The sequence below is a fragment of the Thermomyces dupontii genome (genome assembly GCF_041956625.1).
Source record: "Thermomyces dupontii strain NRRL 2155 unplaced genomic scaffold VTN31scaffold_4, whole genome shotgun sequence".
Taxonomy (NCBI): domain Eukaryota; kingdom Fungi; phylum Ascomycota; class Eurotiomycetes; order Eurotiales; family Trichocomaceae; genus Thermomyces; species Thermomyces dupontii.
In genome coordinates this window covers 779227-797916 of record NW_027192310.1, presented here as the reverse complement: position 1 = coordinate 797916, position 18690 = coordinate 779227, and the positions used below count along the sequence as shown (strand labels likewise).

Below are 18690 nucleotides of genomic sequence, written 5' to 3'. Positions count from 1 at the left end.
CATTGGAGCCATGTCAATGCCAAAGAGCGATGGTGGACCGTGGAGGACGAATGTGTCATCTGCGAATACGAGATTATCGCGATCTTGATCAGCGGCTTGATTGGTGCGGTCCGATGCTGACTTGCGGAGTGTCCACTCTTGAGCCGCAGCCAGGCTGAATGGGAGAAGTTTGTGCGATTAGAATCCTTTCTGGGGCCACTTTAACATCGGTCAATTTCCAAACTAGGGCAGTCGACTGTTGGCCCTAGCTCGATTGAGCCTCAGCCTTGCATGATCCGCTCCCGAAAACGAGAACAATTGCTGATCCGATGACGAGAAAGGATTTGGACATGAACAAAGATAAACTTTGCTAGATTCATCCAGACATATATGTACCAGCGTTTGCGGCCCTGTTGGTTTGAAGGTAGAAAAAGAAACAACTTTAAGCCGGTCCCTAACCCTAACCTACTCAACAGACGAGTCTGGGACCATCATTCGCAGGTCCTCGTTGAGACTCGCCAATCCGGGGCACCAATCTTCAGCGGCTCTGAATCGATCCACATCGTCGTTGTCGAGCCGGGAAGATGGCCCTGACCGTAGGTTACGTATCGGGCATCATTGCCCTGCTCGTCTTCGTTGGTAAGCCTCCCGGTTGAGCTGGATGAGAACCATCTATCACTAACAATCTTGCGCAGTCCGCGTATTCATCCCCCATGCCACGGCCTTGATCGTGGTGGGCGTGGTCCGCTCGACCAGTCCCTTGACAACTTGGTAGGCAATCGGTCTGCGACGCGCGTTTTCGGACAGCGCATGTTAACCTGGAGACAGGACCGTGGTGTCTCGAGAATTGTTCGCCTCCAAGTGGCCGACACTTTTGCGAACCGACTCCGAGACCAGGGTCGGCGTGTCGCGCGGTGTCCGATATGGCGCGTGGTCGCGAAGGATCGCGTCGTATCTGGTTGCCATTGCTTCGATTGTGACGCCCATGGGTCTCTACGACACGATCAGGCCGACAGTCTGGCATGTGGAACGGCCGTTTGGATACTCTCCGGACACCTCCGCGATCGGATTTGGGACGCCGGCACGGAGCAATCTAGGATTCACTCGCATGTGCGGCGCATACAATCTAGTTGCCTGCCCGGGCCAGGATCTCGTGATCAGGAATGATTCCGGCCGAGTGTCCTATCCCAATGGTTACAATATGTCCATTCCTCGCAACATCACCGAGGCCTTCGAGAGCGGTCTTGCTTCGATGAGCCCGACTGTGTCCAGTATCTGGGACATTGAGTGGCGGACCTACAATATCGTGCATGATGAGGATGGCGAAATCCAAAACGGTGAAGACTATCTTGTGGGACGCTATCGGCAGTTGCAAATCTTGGCCCTCAACGACGCCATCGAGCCCGTCGAAGGCTTGATCGTGGACACCAAGAACGCTGGCGTTGGATTTCGGAACCACACCACCCCGTCTCCCAACGATTACGGGAGTGTCTGGACCGAAGACCTTCTGTTCATCGAGCCTCACACGACCTGCGTCGATACGAATCTCACGCTTGATTTCGAGCTGAACAATTCCGCCTCCAGCGGCCAAGTGAGCAACCTCGTGCTGACGGATCGCGGCGGCTTTGCGAACTTGATCCGGGAGTATCCCACCTACGACCGCTATAATTCTCAGTCGGATGTTCAGCTTTGGGACCGGGCATACAAGGCGGCCTGGTTGAGCAACGTCTTGACCATGGTCTACCTCAATGTGACCAATCCGCGCGATGAGGATCACGAAAGGCCGTTTATGTATCTGGACTCGCACGTTGGCAAAACATTCCCGCTGGATCTGCGTTTCCTGAACACAATCTCTTATGATTCCTTCCTCACGAGCACGGCGTGGGGCAAATACCTGGACCTGGAGAGCTCCCTTTCGAAGAACCTGTCGAGCAACTCCACTTCATCCAAGGAATCTCGATACCCCAATCCGTTCGACATCACATCGGATAACTTTACTGATGTTTGTGCGTTTTCCCATCTTCGCAAACGTGCTTAATGACGCGTGATGTAACATTTTGGCTAACTTGATGTTGTCTAGCAACACTTTGCAAAGGTGCCGGTGGGCTCGATATTGCCAACATTACCAACGTCGGTGTTGTCTGTGGGCAAGTTTATGGAGCGGCTCGTCGCGTGGACGGTGGCCCGTCTCTGGTTTTTCAGCCCGGCAGCCGCTGGTCAATCCCGCTCTACAGCTGCGCGTCCGCAGCCCAGGCGGTCATCAAAACGGTCGAATTCATGTACAATGGCACGGACGGATTGAGGAGCCTCGAGGTGAAGAAGATTGAGGACAAGAAATACGATCGGGATGAAGACAAGCCACTCTGGGGTGTGGAGAACACACAGATGGAGCTGCAACACGGGCAACCCATCTGGGGTCTTGTATCGGAAGAGTACAAGGATCGCAGCGATATCTCGGTCATTCAGAAAGAGTCTCTTTGGCTCCCCGGATACTACAATGGGATACGGTCCACCCTCAACTCGCCTTACAATCTGCCCGGCGCGACTTTCCACACCTTGGTGCTCGGGGTAGTCTATTCTCTCGACGAGCTGGATCCCCAAGTCCAAGGTACTGCGGACTACACCGCCGCATCGAACCTGGGCATGTACGCCAAGTGGCAGGAATTGTCAAAGTCGCCCAACACGACGTCCAAGATCATCGACCTGGTCTGGACGGATCTTGCAGCCAACGGCGTGGTGGGCACGCGCGGCTGGCTCAGCGAGCCCGTTTCCAAGTCGAACTCGCGGAACTCCGTCGAGAAGCGCGCGACGACACCGACCGCCGGCGAGACGCGCGAAGTCTCGGTGACCGACTACAACAAGGTCATCCGCTATCAGTGGGCGTTTGGCGTTCCGGCCTTCCTGTCGTGCCTCGTGGTCGGCCTTATCGCGGCGCAGATGCTCTTCCTGATGTGCGTCGGCCGCTCTAACTTCGGCCGACTTCGCTTGTTCCTCAACCAGACCTCGGTTGGCCGCCTCATGGGTACGTTCTTGTACCCGGGCTTGGTCGATCCGACCGCGAACACCAGGAACTGGGCACCGCTGGCGGCCTCGAAGAAGGTCGATGTCACTGGGCCTGTTCCGCGAGCCGCCGACCCGCTGATGACGGTCAATCGGGACAAGGTGACTGCTGCCGAGGATCCGTTGTTGTATGAACAGCAGCAGCATATGGTGCGGTAAAACAGCATTATATTCTCTTGATCTTTCTTTCTTCATGGTCTCTTTATGAGAAAACCGCAATTTGTATCACCTGATTTGGTGCCATTCTTTGACATTTGTTTCATTTCTTGGACATGATCCGATCCTTTTTCATTTGATTCCCTTGTATGATCGTGATACCATGGGTGTGGATATAATGATCACTTGGGACAGGACAGGAGGACCGTCATGCTTCAAGTATATACAGTTTTGCTACATTTCTTTTATTGACTCCTTGCTGATTGGGTGATGTATCTTTGTGCCTGTCGACCCCGTTCCTATGACGAATTGGATGGGAATGTTTACTACTCTGTTTTGTGCCTTCAGCGATTTTCCCCTTTATATAGGCTAATGTTTACTTTTAAAACACATGCTAGAGCCGTAATGTTTTGATTGGGATGGTTTGTGGGCAGTGCTCAAAGTACAGGGCCTACAAGCACCGAGTCCTCCCTTCTCTTTGACTCGGGGCATTGAAAAGGAGAGTGCCACCATTGTGTACTATCAGTACCTAGGTAGGTTGCTGTGACATGTTGAGAGATCGAGTCTAATGTACAAGTCCTATCCCTGTCCTATATACTTCACCAGAACGCCATGAATGCAAACATGATACACAGTAAAGAATGATTCAAATCGCCCATGTCACCAATTCATAGTACACTCAACCGACCGAGACATATCAAACCGGTTTCGAGAAAATCAATACAGGCCTTGCCCCATTGCCTTCGTCAACCAATTTCCACAGCAGTATCGAGACGAGTTCGATGCTCAAGGTCATTATTGCTTCTGCGGGAACTTTGGCAACTTGGGTTCAACCAAGCCAGCCTAAAGAACTGTCAGCGAAACAAAGCAGCAAGAAAACCTCCCAATCAAACCCCCAGACGTACCATCGCGAACAACCGCCACACAGTGTCGCTCGGCTGCGCACCGACACCTAGCCAGTACTTTGCCCGCGATCGGTCAAGGGCGATCTCCTTGTATGGCTTTGCAGACTCCGCCTCAAGGTCGGTCAAGCCGGTTGGTTTCTGCGGAATGGGGTTGTAGGTTCCAATGACCTCGATTGGTTTTGAGTCACGCGCTGATCTGTTGTTGGGGGGGTGAGAATCAGTCGAAGTTTCGTTTTTTTTTTTTTTTTTTTCTTTCTTTGTCCAGTAGGAGAAGCATGTCCGTACCTTGCTTGCGCGACGACAATGTTGTAGAACGGCGCGTGGCGCCTGCCAAATCGCGAAAGGCGGATTCTGACTACCATGGCGGATTAATTTCGCGGGCACCCGCAATGAATTGATCGTCACTGTTGAATGAAGAAGTGACTTCCAATCTGGATTGCTCGCCGACTTGGAAATTGATAGTAGGCTAGGTTGCGGGTCGGAAAAGTGTTGATCCGAAGTGATGGATCTGACAGCGTACGAGTACGCCGTACAGAGTACCTGGCCCACCTTTGCTGCCTGAGGTATTCATTGGCTTGGTACGGAGTACTATGATGCAAGATGCGACCTTTTGCGGGATGTTCTACCTAATTTCTCGTTACAGTTCTGATCCGTTCTTGTAACTGTAGAATCTGTCTCTCAGCTCAGTGACTGCATCACCTTTGCATTGAATGCTTCGCTCACTGACTCTGAGACACACTACGCCTGCTCGGCCATTTCGTTGTCGACGATATCTCAGAACTGCCAACATGTCTCTCAAGGTCGGACCTGGAGCCGGATCTCTTCGTACTTGTAGTCCATCTTCTCAGAACAAGACCATGCTGACTCGACCAAGGCAATCTCCGCCAAAGATGCCGCGGCATTGGACAAGGATCTCATGGATGTGGGCGGTTTCTCCCTCGATCAGCTGATGGAGCTGGCTGGGTTGTCCGTCTCGCAAGCAGGTGCGCGTTTGTTGATGGCGGAGTTGCTGCCGATTGCCCCTGCAGGAAAAATTAACGTTGATGTAGTGTATCGATTCCACCCGCCAAGCAAGGGGAAGAACATCCTTGTCGTCTGTGGCCCGGGGAATAACGGTCCAGTTGTCCTGGCACTCCCCTTCTCTCCGGTATAGAAATAATAATCCTGACAACAGAGCAGGCGGCGATGGGCTAGTCGCAGCCCGGCACCTGGCGCACTACGGCTACAAGCCGTCGATTTACTATCCAAAGCAGGGCAAGAATGAGCTCTACCAGGTGAGCACCTGAATAACTACCGTCTTGTCTTCCCCCAACAAACGAACTCGAACTCAACTGGTTTGCTTCATCCCAGCGCCTCAGAATTCAACTCGAGAACCTCTCAGTCCCCTTCGTCCCGGATTTCACCTCCGCCCTGCAATCCGCCGACCTGGTCATCGACGCCATCTTCGGCTTCTCTTTTGGCGGCCCCCTACGTGAACCATTCCCGTCCATCATCTCCCAGCTGGAAGAGACCAAGGTGCCCGTTCTCAGCGTCGATGCCCCCAGTTCCTGGGATATTCAGGAGGGGCCGCCCAAGGAAGGCCCCGGTGCGAAATTCATGCCGCAGGCCCTCATCAGTCTGACGGCACCCAAGCCGTGCGTTAAATGGTACCGTGGGAGACATTTCGTTGGAGGCAGGTTCCTGACAAAGGATCTGGCGGATAAGTATGATTTGGATTTGCCGGATTATCCGGGCATTGATCAGATTGTTGAGGTGGGCGTGGATGCGGATCAGAAGCTCTGATTCAAAGATATTATACACGCTCTCCTAATGAAAAATGGCGAATGAATCTATCGAATGCGGTAGTTGGTTCGATTAACACTCTAAGCATCTAGTTCCAGCTATGTATGCATGATTCGCAGCAGCCTCGCTACAGCAGTCGGCGAATCTCCTCTACAACCCCCTTGATCCGAGGCTCTCGGCCAGCCCCAGAGTTCAGGACACTGTTCAAGATGGTCCTCAAGTTGTAGACATCTCTGGCAGCGCTCAGAACCTCGTCTGCGATCTCCTTGACCAGCGTTCCCAGCGCAACGAGGCCTCGATAGATGGCCTCGGAATCTTTCTCGTTGCCCAAAATCTTGGACAACTCATCGACCAGCTGCAGCCCACGCTCCGCCGATTCCGCACTCTTGGCGCGTCCGCCGGTCGTGAAGTACACCGCGTAGTTGATGTACAGCGTTGTCGCCGCGATGGTGATGTTGCGATTCGGTGAGCCGCTCGTGACGGACGTGACCAGGGGCAGAATCGTGTCGAAGCTGTCTACTGCTAGTTGCCGTCCCGGGGCGGTCTCGAAGAGGTTCGCAAACAGCCGGATGGCAAGCATCGAGTGGTTTGCGTTCCCGTTGGGGTCGATCAAGTTGGCGGATTTGACGGCGGAGACGATGTCTTGACCATCGTATTGAATCTGTGCCGCTGCTGGTGTTGCGGCCGCAACAATTCGTAACAGATCAACGCCAGGAAGTCGGCTGGCTGGAGGCCACTTGAGAGCAGCTTTGGAAATCAGTGAGATTCCTGCCTCCACACTCTCGACGTCCTGTGGCAAGGTGCCGGATGACTCCAGCCGTTTACATAGAGCGAGAATGGTCTCAAGTTCCGGCGGGTTCAATGAGACCTCTTTGTTCCCCGACGAAATCAATTGCTCATTCAGCTCTTGGAGCTTTTTCGTCACCAGATTCAGATTGGCAGTCTTGATAGAAAGGTATGACTTCTGCGGAAGGACGTCTTGACGCGCCGGGGTTGCTGAAGGAGCTTGAGCCGCTGCCACAGCGTCACCTGGGCGGTACCGTTTGTCTTGACCCCAGGGATCTGGAGGTGCAGCTTGAGACTGCTCATCAGTTTGACCTATCGTTGCCCCTTGCGTGTTTTGGATGATAAAGTTGGCCACCTGATCAAGGTATCCCATGGGCAAGTTGTTGTCCTGAAGGAACTTCGTCGCTGCCTCGAACGGGTTCTGCGACAGATTATAAGGTAGTTTCAGTGGCGGCTTCCCATCCTCAATATCCACGTCAAATACGTAGTCATAATCTTGCCCCAAGTACTCCGTCTTCCTCCCTGAGCTTCCCGCAGAATCGACCACGGTACCGACAGGAATCCACTCTCGAGTCGCCATTGACCAAGTGTGGGCTGTGACAGTGCCATTATCTTCGCGGATCATCTGCACCTGACCCTCTTTCGTGCCCGCCTTCCTTTTCAGGAAGTCCGGGCCGGGAAGTTTCTCTTTGTTGATATTGCCAACTTGTTGCTTCGGGATTGCCGACTCTCTAACGGCATTCTCAAACTGTGCAATGACTGTGGGATCTGCACGTCGGCTTGGATCTCTGGTAAATACTCGAGCAATGCGGTCACTGGAGCCCGAGACTATATCTCCAGATTCCGACACTGCCACGGACCAAACAGAAATGGCAGGCAGCGTGATATTTTGAATGCATTGAGTTCCGTTCCATACTCTCACGGTTCGATCCTCCCCAGAGCTCACTATCTCCCCTGATGGCAGAACCGCCAACGAGTATATGAAACTTTCGTGGCCATGGAGCTCGGCAACAAGGACACCATCCAGAGTAAATAGCCGGATGATGCCGTCGTTGCTGGCAGAGGCGAATTGGGCTCCGGTAGGATGATTGGGGGGAAGTTTGCATAATGCCCGAACGACATCCCGAGAGTCCTTGATCGATCTCAGGAGCCGACCAGAGGTGTTGAATATCCGAATAATACGATCCGCAGCGCCTACAAATCATCAGTACTGATACTTTCAGAATTCCAGCAAGAGAGATTTACCGGTAACGACGGTATCCCGGTCATAGGCCAACACCGCCCAGACACTGCCCTGATGCCCGTCAAGAATTACATCTGTCTCCCAAACGCCAATCTTCCATATCCGAGCCGTTGAATCCCAGCTGCCACTCACGATCCAGCCGCCGTCCGGGCACACGTCAATTGAGCAAACGTTGTGACCATGACCAAGGAGCATTGCATCTGCATTATCTCCAGCTGCTTTCCCGGGCTGCTTTGCTTCGATTATCGAGTCTTGACCACCGGAAAATATTAGGCCCTCAGGATATTCAGATGTAGGAGGATAATAGGCCACGGAATTAACAAACGCGGACCCATGAGAGGTGATGGTATAATCGTAGGTGGGCGGCGGAGAGGAGACCTGCTTCCACTGGCGAACCGTAGCATCTCTCGAGGCTGTTAGCACAGTTTGGGGGTTTGGGAAGGCCACAGCGCGGACCTACAGAACGCATTAGATAACTGAACCAGCTAGGAGATGGGAAACTGAGCACTTACATCATCGCCGTGGCCTTCTAGTGACGCAGAAAGTTCGAATTTAGACATTCCAGGAGTTCAATTTCCTGGAGAAAGCCTGAGATACTCGGAATGCCAGTTACTTGGAATCCTAATAGAGAAGTGAGTTCGAAAAAGGTACAGATGCGGGCTCTGCCAATGATAGCATCACCTCTCCCGATATGTCCTTTGGCAGTCACATGCGGGGCGGGATGGACGTGGCGGTGGGACGTGGGAGTCACGTGGGCGGTGAGCGCGACCGAGAGGCCAAAATGCACACTAGGAGTACTTCCAGGGTAACCTACCTTTGCTGCTTTGCCACTATGGGTACCTAAAGCCAGTTGGCAGTGAGTGACTTCTGAGCTGGATTGCCCATCATGGTAACTGCGAACCTCCTCGAATCTCTGCTCCAACATTTGCAGGATAGTTTTAAAATCATCAAAACTTCCAATCACAATATATAGCTCATCCAGGGTCAACATGGCTTCACAAGAGCTGTTGAGGGTTCTTTCCTTTGGTATGGTGAAATCGGCTCAAAAGCACCTGGATTATTGCTGACCCTACTCGAGATGGTGGCGGGATTCGGGGCCTATCAAGCCTTCTCATTCTGGAGAGTATCATGGAGAGGATACGTGACAGCAAAAGTCTCAAATCGGTTCCGCGCCCATGCGATTACTTTGATTTGATCGGAGGCACAAGCACTGGAGGGTGCTGTTGTCTACCCGTTTGCTTGGTAGCACACTGGACTGACGGGATTATCTCAGAATAATTGCCATTATGCTCGGAAGACTGGGTATGACCGTCGATGAATGCATCCGAGCATATCGAAAAGTAGCCCAACAGGCTTTTATCAGGAAATCGAGTTCATTGTTCCCCGCACGTCACTCTGGGGCTTTCTCTGCTAGGGCCCTCGAAGACGCCATCAAGCAGGTAATCAGAGAGTTCTGTCCAGAACCAGATTGCATAGCTCGCCGACGTCGAGGTCAGCCAACTATCGACACATGTCCACACAGTAACACGGTTTTCCGACACCAAGAATGTGTGAGAACGTATGCCAATCACCACAGCAGTCGCGTCTTGGAAGCTCATGGATTCATCACAGGGTGGTCTTAGCGATCATAAAGGATAATATTGATGCGTTACCTACCCTTTTCAAGACGTATGATACGTCAACTGCCTTCGATTCCTGCACCATTTGGCAGGTTGCACGGGCGACGTCAGCGGCGCTCACTTTCTTCAAGCCCATCAAGGTCGGTCGCGATGAGATTGAGTTCATCGATGCGAGCTTTGGGTGCAATAACCCATGCGAGATTCTCATCGAGGAAGGCCAGCGACAGTTTCCGGAACGCGGCCAGATGCGTATCCTCAGCATTGGTACAGGTCTCGGAGATGTCGTCACCATCAAAGATTATCGGTTCTCTATCATAAACGCGCTAAAACAAATGGCCACATCTTCCAGAAAAGTGGCGGCCAGGCTGAATAGTCGGTTCGGGGATGATGGCCAGTATTTCCGGTTCAATGTCGATCAAGGACTGCAGGATATCACCTGTCTGATTGGGAGAAGAGTAGCACGATATCCGCACACACTCGAAACTACTTGGCTGAAAACGAGAGAAGCATCAACAAATTCGTTGAAAATCTCCTCGGAGGAGGCCGAGCTAGCAAAGAAGTCGGTATCCCAAGGACTCATGTCCTTGTCTCGGCGAGGAAAATAGGTTCGTGATCCTGGACCTTACAAGTAATCTATTGATGTTAACTCATTACCAACATAGATACCACTCTATTTGCTGTTCCTTTTGGGAGAAATAAGCATTTCGTCGGCCGCGAAGCAATTTTGAAACAGCTTCTCTTGAGGATTCCTCCAAGTGTAGAACCAGAGAACTGCCAATGGACAGCCATCGTCGGTCTCGGTGGGGTTGGAAAAACCCAGATCGCGCTCGAGGCTGCCTTCCAGGTCCGCGACAAACATCCCAACTGCTCCATCTTCTGGGTTCCCGCTGTGGATGCCTCCAGTTTCGAGAACGCCTACCGAAACATTGGCCAGCTTCTGGGTATCGATGGGATTAATGACGACAAAGCGGATGTAAAAATGCTTGTAAAGACCGCTCTAACTGAACGTGCCAGCAGTTGGCTTATAATCATCGACAACGCAGATGACGCAGACCTTTTCTTTGATGACGACACAGGCCTCATCAATTATCTTCCGTTTAGCTGGAACGGTTCAATTCTGTTCACAACGCGGAATCGTGAGATCATAAGCAGTCTCGATGTTCCGGAATCCAATGTCCTCACTGTCGGGGCAATGAACCAAGATGAAGCCCTTACGCTCTTGAGGACACACCTGAGTGACTCCCTGATGCGAGATACGGAAAGTTCATCAAAGCTGCTCGAGGCCCTGGAGTATTTGCCTCTTGCCATCAGGCAAGCGTCTGCGTACATGTCCAAAAAACGGACCTCGACCACGGCGTATTTGAATCTGTGCCAGTCGAGTGACCAGAACATGATTAGCTTGCTAAGCAGAGATTTTGAGGACCGGCATCGATACAAAGAGGTCAAAAATTCTGTCGCTACAACTTGGCTGATCTCTTTTCGCGACATCGAGGACCATGATCTGTTGGCGGTCGACTTACTGGAGTTCATGTCTTTCCTGGGTCAGAAGGACATTCCTCAATCCATGCTCCCTCCAGCTGAACAGTTGCAAATGGAGGAGGCAATCGGGACTTTGAAATCGTACGCTTTTTTGATCGAACGGGAAGAACCGGATACCTACGATATTCACCGACTGGTTCAACTCGCGACGCTGAACTGGCTGACAGAGAAATGGGAACTGAGGGAGTGGTCTACTAGAGTATTGGAACGACTTGCAGATATCTATCCACACCCGAATCATGAAAACAGAAACGTATGGATAAGATACCTGCCTCATACACGCTACGTTCTTGAGCTTCGGAAAAATGCGGATGATCGGAGGGCAGAGAGCGACCTTCTGTTCGACGTAGGTACAAGCTATTACCATCTGGGACAGTATCGAGAAGCAGAAGCGATGCATCGCCGGGCCCTGGAGAGCTCCGAAAAAGTGCTTGGGCCCGAGCATCCAGACACGTTGCAATACGTTGGCAGCCTTGGCTTAGACCTCAAGGAACAGGGCAAGTATAAGGATGCAGAGGCAATGCTTAGGCGGGCGCTGGAGAGCTTTGAAGAGGTGTTGGGGTCTGAACACCCAGACACGCTGGGCACCGTCAACAGTCTCGGCTGGGTTCTCGAGAGTCAGGGGAGGTTTACAGAGGCAGAAGCAATGTTTCGACGTGCATTGAAGATGCGTGAAAAGGTACTGGGAGACGAACATCCACAAACCCTCCACAGCGTCAATAATCTTGGCTCAGTCCTTCAAAGCCAGGGAAAGTACGAAGAAGCAGAGGCAATGTATCGACGAACACTGGAAATTAAGGAGAGGGCATTGGGAGCTGAGCACCCTGACACGTTTGTGAGTCTCAACAACCTTGGTTCAGTCTTAGGGAATCAGGGAAAGTATAATGAAGCAGAGGCAGTGTATCGGCGAGCGCTGGAGGTAGGGGAGAAAGTGCTTGGGCCAGAACATCCGCACATATTCATCTGCATCAACAACATCGGATGGGTTTCTGGGCTTCGAGGGAAGTATGAAGAGGCAGAGGCGATGCATCGGCGGGCGCTGGAGATCCGACAGAAGACTTTAGGGCCGGAGCATCCAGATACCCTCAACAGCATCAACAACCTTGCATCAGTCCTCAAGCAACAAGGGAGATATGACGAAGTAGAGGTGATAGAGAGGGAAGTGCTGAAGTTTCGGCAAAAGGTGCTGGGCTCCGAGCATCCAGACACCCTTGCCAGCATGAGTAATCTTGGCATTGTCCTCGAGGACCAAGGAAAATATGATGAAGCTGAGGAAATACATAGACGGGCGTTGGTAATTCGGGAGAGTGTACTGGGACCAGAACATCCAGATACTCTCGACAGCGTCAATAATCTTGGCTCGGTTCTCGAAAGTCGAGGAAGATACGAAGAAGCGGAGGCGATGTATCGACGGGCAGTAGAGTGCTCAGAGAAGGTGCTCGGGCCCGAGCATCCCAGAACACTCAGCTCTATCAATAATCTTGGCTCGGTTCTGTGGAGTCGGGGAGAGTATGACGAGGCACAGGCGATGTATCAACGGACTCTGGAATCCGCGGAAACAATGCTTGGACCAGAACATCCTCATACACTCAACAGTCTCAACAATCTTGGCTCTATCTTCAGGAGTCAGGGGAAATATGATAAGGCGGAGGCTGTCCATCGGCGGGTGTTGGAGATTCGAGAAAAGACGTTGGGGCCTGAAAATCCAAACACACTCACCAGCGTCAATAACCTCGGCTCCGACCTCCTGAGGCAAGGGAAAATTGTTGAGGCAGAGACGATGTATCGAAGGGCGCTGGAGATTCGGGAAAAGGTGCTAGGGCCGGAACACCCACACACCCTCAACAGTGTCAGCAACATTGGTTCAGTCCTCGAGAGCCAGGGAAGGTATAGTGAGGCAGAGGCAATGCTTCGGCGGGCGCTGAATACCCGGCGGAAGGTGCTGGGGCCCGACAATCCAGACACTCTTGACAGCATGAACAATCTTGGTTCGGTCCTCGAGAGTCAGGGAAGATATGAAGAGGCGGAGGCGATGTATCGACAGGCACTGGAGGGCTTGGAGAAGATACGAGGTGTCGACAATCCCACCACTCTTGTTCACGTTAACAACCTCGGCTCTATTCTCAGCAAACAAGGAAGATATAGGGAGGCAGAGGCAATGTATCGGAGAGCCCTGGAAGGCTTTGAGAAGTCGTTGGGGTCGCAACATCCGAACACGCTCACCGTCACCAGTAACATTGGCTCAGTCCTTGAAAAGCAGGGCAGATATGAAGACGCCGAGGCTTTGCACAGGAGGGCGCTGGAGGGCATGAAGAAGGTGTTGGGGCCCGAGCATCCAAACCTTCTTCGAACCGCCACCAACCTCGGCTCAGACCTCTTGGGATTGGGCAAACACGAAGAGGCAAGGAAAATGCATGAATGGGCGCTCGATATCCAGGAAAAGGTGTTAGGGCCTGGACATCCAGACACGCTCAAAAGTATCAACAATCTTGCCTCCGTACTCCGGAGTTTGGGAAAGTACGACGAGGCAGAGACAATGCATCGGAGGGCTTTGGAGAGTCGAAAGAAGGTTCTGGGGTTCAAGCACCCAAACACTCTTGATAGCGTCAGCGACCTTGGTTTAGACCTCGAGTGCCAGGAAAAGTATGAAGCAGCAGAGATGACGTATCGACAGGCGTTGGAACTTCGGGAGAAGGTGCTTGGCCCCAAACATCCAGACACCTTGGACAGCGTCAACAATCTTGTGTCAGTTCTCGAAAAGCAAGCAAAGTATGAGGAGGCAGCAACGATACGTCGGCGCTGAACTCACCGTTTTCTCTCCATCTTCGACGAAGAGGCTTCTGGAGAGATCCACGTTTACCAGGATGGCACGGGGATGAATGCATATTTCTCTCATTGTGTGGCGCGCAGTCGTTCTCTCAACCCCATACCTATTGCAAACCGGAGATCGATTACAGGTAACTATATACGTGCCTCAACATTGATCACCAACCTTTTATATCAAGCGCCACTATCCTCCAATTCATGCGGTAAAGCACTAGGTAGTGAACATCTAGCTACCCCTACTTGGATTTCTCTCTTTCGTGGAGAGAAGTGCCCGTCGTGCAGCAAGCGTACAACTTTCAGGTGCATGTACTCCGTATAGTACCTATGCGAAACAGAATGAAGCCAATTCAGCTCCCTGACAAAGAATCGGCGGTGACGTGGCATGTGGCTGACCAATTCTGGGAGAAAGAATCAAAGGGCTGTACATCTATCTACTATGCTTCGGCGACATGCCGAATGTGCTGTGCCAGTCTTTCCCAATTCGATTCATATGTGATTCCAATGTCAATGACACATCGCAGCTTCGTACGAGTATCATGGACAACAAGGTAGTACCAGGCGGTAGCACTCGATGCAGATCTTGACCTCAAGTATGGAGAGCCAGGAAAATTCGAAGCTCCCGCTTTGCAGTCGAAAATTGAAGAATTGAGATTGCAGGACAGTGGAGTGTGCGACGGTGAGATCGGTGTGACAGGTGATGACTAATAATCATTGCTCTCTCCGGAACAGGCTAGTATGGTTATCAGATTTGACGCGTAACCCATCTGGGAAGCTGGTTTAAGGTTAGCTCTTAGTCTCTTACAGTAGTTAACCCGCTTGTATTTTTGAGTTTCGACAGTTCGGTATCGACCAGGTACATCGGTCCATCCTCAGTTGAACTACGGAGAGCGCAAAAGTACTAATGCTGCTGGTACCGGCTCTGCTAAGCTTTACTGTGTGCGCAAATCTCCGACAAGGTTCGAAGGCCGGAGCATTCTGATTCAACCTTCATTGTCCTTGCCTTTTACTGCATCTCACGAAGACCCGACGGCTGGGGTGTTTCATCCATTTTCATGACGACACGAAACGTTTATGATTGATTTGAGCTGTATGATCTCCTTTGACAAGAGCTGAATTCTATCTTCGTGGATTGTCTTCTTCTACTGCTGTTTTCTTTCTATCATCGAGACACATCGAGACACGGACTCGGTAACTGAATACGACATACAATGGCTTCGGGTAAGTGTCAATCAAGAGCTATTTGGTTTTGACCGGCAGCTCACTCCATCGTAGACATTGTGAAAGTGGTCCCGTTGACCTGCCATGGACATTCGCGTCCAGTGCCGCACTTGAGCTTTTCTTCTCTTGTGGAAGATGATCAGTATTACTTGATCTCGGCATGCAAAGGTGATAAGATCCCAATTCCATCGAGCCCGCATTCTCGGACTAACGGGTATCCATAGACAATAATCCTATGCTCCGGGATGGAATCACAGGCGACTGGTACGTGGAAGCCTGCGAAAATCTCCATCTTAAGAGAAATAACTGACAAAAGGGAATGGTCAGGATAGGGACTTTCCTGGGCCATAAGGGTGCAGTATGGCAAGCTCGATTATCAATTGACGCGAACGTGGCCGCCACTGCGGCCGCTGATTTCTCGGCGTAAGGCCAAACGACCACTCCACGGAGACTTTGTTCACTCTCGGCTAATCGACCTTCGAAACAGCAAAGTCTGGGATACGCATACGGGCGAGTGTCTCTACACGCTCTCGCACAACCACATCGTGCGGGCAGTGGCATTCCCCCTCCAGAACAGCCCCCAAGTTCTCGCAACAGGCGGGCAGGAGAAGAAACTCCGGATCTTCGACCTCACACGCAGCGAGTCCGCCAACGGCAATTCATCAGCACAATCCTCCTCCAACAATACTCACGCCAACAATAATCATTCGAACAATAACAACAACGGAAATCCTGGCACCGGGTCTGCAACGAGCTACGAAATCGGCCCCGGCGTCCACAAGAGCACCATCAAATCCATCGTTTGGAACCAAGACTACAACATCCTCACCACCGCCGCCGAAGACGGCAAGATCCGATGGTGGGATCTGCGATCGCGGCACCCCGTGGTCGAGTACAACGTCGAGGGCACGATCGGCAGCTGCGAGCTCAACACGCTGGCCACAATGCCCAATGACCCGGGCATTTTGAGCGTCGCCGCCGGCAGATCCGTCTACTTCTTCGATGGCGCGAAACCGGGCCTCCTGCTGAAGAAGGTCGATTTCCCTTACGAAGTCGCGAGTGTCGCCGTGAATCAGGAAACGGGCCGCTTCGTCACCGGTGGTGCCGGCGAGAATACCTGGGCTCGGGTATATGATCTGCATACTGATGAGGAATTGGGTTCGTAGTCTCTTTCTGTCTTGCTTATCCGAGTTGACGACTCTCACTAACGGCGTCTGTCAACAGAGGTGCAAAAAGGCCATCATGGTCCCATTTGGTCCATCAGCTACTCACCTGACGGCAAACTCTACGGCACTGGCAGCGAAGATGGAACGATCAAACTGTGGAAAGCCTGTCGAGAACCGTATGGATTGTGGAGGTAGAGACAGGAGCACCAGTGAATAAGACTTTCGATATACCTTGTTATGACTAAGGTGATTGACTCTTTTTCAGAGGAGAAGGGACAAACGGCGATCAAATCCCATTTTCTGACCTCTCACTGCTAGACAATAGACTAGGGCCTCAGAAATTATAATGCATGCATTCGAAAGGACCAATTTGATAAAAAAAAAATAACCTCAAACCCCAGAGCGGAAAAGCAGAGATTCCCAGGACTTGAGTGAACAAGTTCCCCAATCACTATTACTCGATCATCTCGACATCGTCGTCGCCGACAGCCGGTGCAGGCGCAGCCGCAGAGGCATTCGCAGCGTTGGCTTCTGCTTCCAGTTGCGTAGACTGCTGGTCCCGAGGGGCGTTTTCCCAGTAGTCCTCCATTTCTTGGTCGAGCTCCTCTTGCGTCTTCCTAGGCCGCCCATTGACCAGTGGGCGACCTTCAGCGTCTCGTTGGGGACCTCGACGGCGGCCAGACCTTCGTCGCGGAGAACGCTGGCCTGGCACGTAGCGGTCAATGTGCGCTGGAGCGCGACGGCGGCCGGCTTTCCTGTCACGTCGACCTCGGTCGCCCGGCTCGTCATCCTCACTCATCGGGCTAAGGCTTCGCTCGCTCCGGTCGCGTGGACGTTCAATGCGATCAAACAGGCTCCTTTGCGGCTTCTCGACTCTGTCAAACAAGTTCCGTCCACGGTTGCCGGCAGTCGACACAAGAGTCAGCCGGATAGGTTGGCCCTTGGCATTCGCACCGTCGAACTCCCTGATAGCCGTCTTCGCGTCATCGAGATACTTGTATGTGACATGGGCAACCCCTTCCGAGCGGCCAGCGCGGTCATACTGAATGCGCACGCGGGTGACCGGACCAATCTCGGAGAACAGGCCCTACATGATGCCTAGTTAGCTATAAGTGATGGCATACGGAACCTAGGATCGCGCACATGCAGATCATCTTCTGTCAGATCGTAATGGAGGTTGTCGATGCGAAGTTTCGCCCTGTCAAGCGCGAGTCAGCTCCCCTGACGCTGAAGACTCAACGTCATCGGCAACGTACTGATCACCGCGATCAGGTGAACGATCACGTCGGGGGCGAATGTCGCGAGGAAACCCGCGATCTAAAACGTAAAACAACGTTAAGTGGCCTTTCTCAAGCGGGTAGGTATTGTTGGCACGTACATTGTGGATCGTCTTCGAACTTGTCATGAACCCAATCGCTGCCAGAACGTCAGCATGTAAGGATGGAAACGAATTTTTCTTTCTCTCCGTCCATTGTCCAAGCAACGTACCGATTCAGATCAACAGGCTCTCGGTATGGCTGTTAGATCCAGTAGAAAGGAGACAATGTCAGCTAAAGGTCAACGGTATGCGCAGTCAAAGAACGATGCTGGTCCCGAGCAAAAAGCATGCCACGATTCCCGATCACAATGTGACCCAGAAATCCGAGACACGCCCAATGCTTCTTCTTTTTTTCTCTCTGACAGTTCACGGTACGATTATAGGCGAAGAGAGGAGGAAAGTGACCTTCGAGGGGCCGGTCAATTTAAGACAGTTCGTAGGATCACGACCATAGGCGTACCTTTTTTCCGCTGTCGCGTCTTGTACTGCTGCTACCTTGATTGCCACGTCCGCGACGACCCTGTCTCTGTTCAGCAGCGATGTTACCTCTGTTAATCAGTCGCGTTCAGACAGAGATGCACTCACCGGACGCTCGGCAATCATCTCATCGAGACTGCGATCCATTATCGCAACACACTCTTCTGTATCAAGTTCGAGAGTCAGCAGGCAAAGCCCAAGTATGGCAAGCAAGGAGAACAAACAGTTTCGGAGGAGGGGGCAAGCGATAGACGGTAGAACTTCACAGCTTCTGATAGATTGGCAACGAACAAACTGAACAGGTTACGCAAGGATCCAGCTTGCGGATGAGTTCAATACGGAGTAACCTTTTGAAGTTTAGCGTCCTTTAAGCTTGTGTTATGTAATCATCAATATATCACGTGGAGTATCATGCGGAGGTGTTGTGTCGGCAAAACCCTAGTCCCGTTAGGGACTAGCGCAGAGGGCCTGAGGCACTGAGGCTATGAGTATCATGGCAGAAAGCTGAAGCTGAGAGGAAGGCTGATGGAATGTCTTACGACGATTTTGATACAAAGGACAGCTATGAATGGATGAAGTTGTCCTCGATTCCACGACTGCTGCGCTGGTATCTAAG

The 18690-nt window shown here is 52.0% G+C and overlaps 8 protein-coding genes across 8 annotated transcripts; 5 read left to right on the top strand and 3 right to left on the bottom strand.

The window, feature by feature from the left end:
- Positions 1-563: 563 nt before the first annotated feature.
- VTN31DRAFT_4791 (uncharacterized protein) lies at positions 564-3198 on the top strand (the record flags this gene model as incomplete). The annotated part of the gene is made up of 4 exons (XM_069405218.1): positions 564-618; positions 675-750; positions 808-1985; positions 2060-3198. The coding sequence occupies 4 exons, from the start codon at positions 564-566 to the stop codon at positions 3196-3198; spliced, it is 2448 nt and encodes an 815-aa protein (XP_069260304.1).
- Positions 3199-3990: 792 nt separating this feature from the next.
- On the bottom strand, positions 3991-4462 carry VTN31DRAFT_4790 (uncharacterized protein; the record flags this gene model as incomplete). Its single annotated transcript, XM_069405217.1, has 3 exons — positions 3991-4038; positions 4101-4296; positions 4386-4462. The coding sequence occupies 3 exons, from the start codon at positions 4460-4462 to the stop codon at positions 3991-3993; spliced, it is 321 nt and encodes a 106-aa protein (XP_069260303.1).
- A 426-nt stretch (positions 4463-4888) lies between these two features.
- On the top strand, positions 4889-5882 carry VTN31DRAFT_4789 (uncharacterized protein; the record flags this gene model as incomplete). Its single annotated transcript, XM_069405215.1, has 5 exons — positions 4889-4900; positions 4975-5083; positions 5150-5215; positions 5280-5374; positions 5451-5882. The coding sequence occupies 5 exons, from the start codon at positions 4889-4891 to the stop codon at positions 5880-5882; spliced, it is 714 nt and encodes a 237-aa protein (XP_069260302.1).
- A 127-nt stretch (positions 5883-6009) lies between these two features.
- On the bottom strand, positions 6010-8471 carry VTN31DRAFT_4788 (uncharacterized protein; the record flags this gene model as incomplete). Its single annotated transcript, XM_069405214.1, has 3 exons — positions 6010-7862; positions 7914-8367; positions 8424-8471. 3 exons carry the CDS (start codon positions 8469-8471, stop codon positions 6010-6012), a joined length of 2355 nt encoding a protein of 784 aa, XP_069260301.1.
- Positions 8472-8900: 429 nt separating this feature from the next.
- Positions 8901-10135, top strand: VTN31DRAFT_4787 (uncharacterized protein; the record flags this gene model as incomplete). Its single annotated transcript, XM_069405213.1, has 4 exons — positions 8901-8937; positions 8990-9128; positions 9185-9469; positions 9523-10135. 4 exons carry the CDS (start codon positions 8901-8903, stop codon positions 10133-10135), a joined length of 1074 nt encoding a protein of 357 aa, XP_069260300.1.
- A 374-nt stretch (positions 10136-10509) lies between these two features.
- Positions 10510-13872, top strand: VTN31DRAFT_4786 (uncharacterized protein; the record flags this gene model as incomplete). The annotated part of the gene is made up of 1 exon (XM_069405212.1): positions 10510-13872. One exon carries the CDS (start codon positions 10510-10512, stop codon positions 13870-13872), a length of 3363 nt encoding a protein of 1120 aa, XP_069260299.1.
- Positions 13873-15103: 1231 nt separating this feature from the next.
- On the top strand, positions 15104-16474 carry VTN31DRAFT_4785 (uncharacterized protein; the record flags this gene model as incomplete). The annotated part of the gene is made up of 6 exons (XM_069405211.1): positions 15104-15113; positions 15168-15281; positions 15338-15377; positions 15441-15536; positions 15601-16271; positions 16338-16474. 6 exons carry the CDS (start codon positions 15104-15106, stop codon positions 16472-16474), a joined length of 1068 nt encoding a protein of 355 aa, XP_069260298.1.
- Positions 16475-16733: 259 nt separating this feature from the next.
- On the bottom strand, positions 16734-18221 carry VTN31DRAFT_4784 (uncharacterized protein; the record flags this gene model as incomplete). Its single annotated transcript, XM_069405210.1, has 7 exons — positions 16734-17366; positions 17423-17477; positions 17536-17596; positions 17658-17695; positions 17768-17796; positions 18058-18123; positions 18183-18221. The coding sequence occupies 7 exons, from the start codon at positions 18219-18221 to the stop codon at positions 16734-16736; spliced, it is 921 nt and encodes a 306-aa protein (XP_069260297.1).
- Positions 18222-18690: the final 469 nt, after the last annotated feature.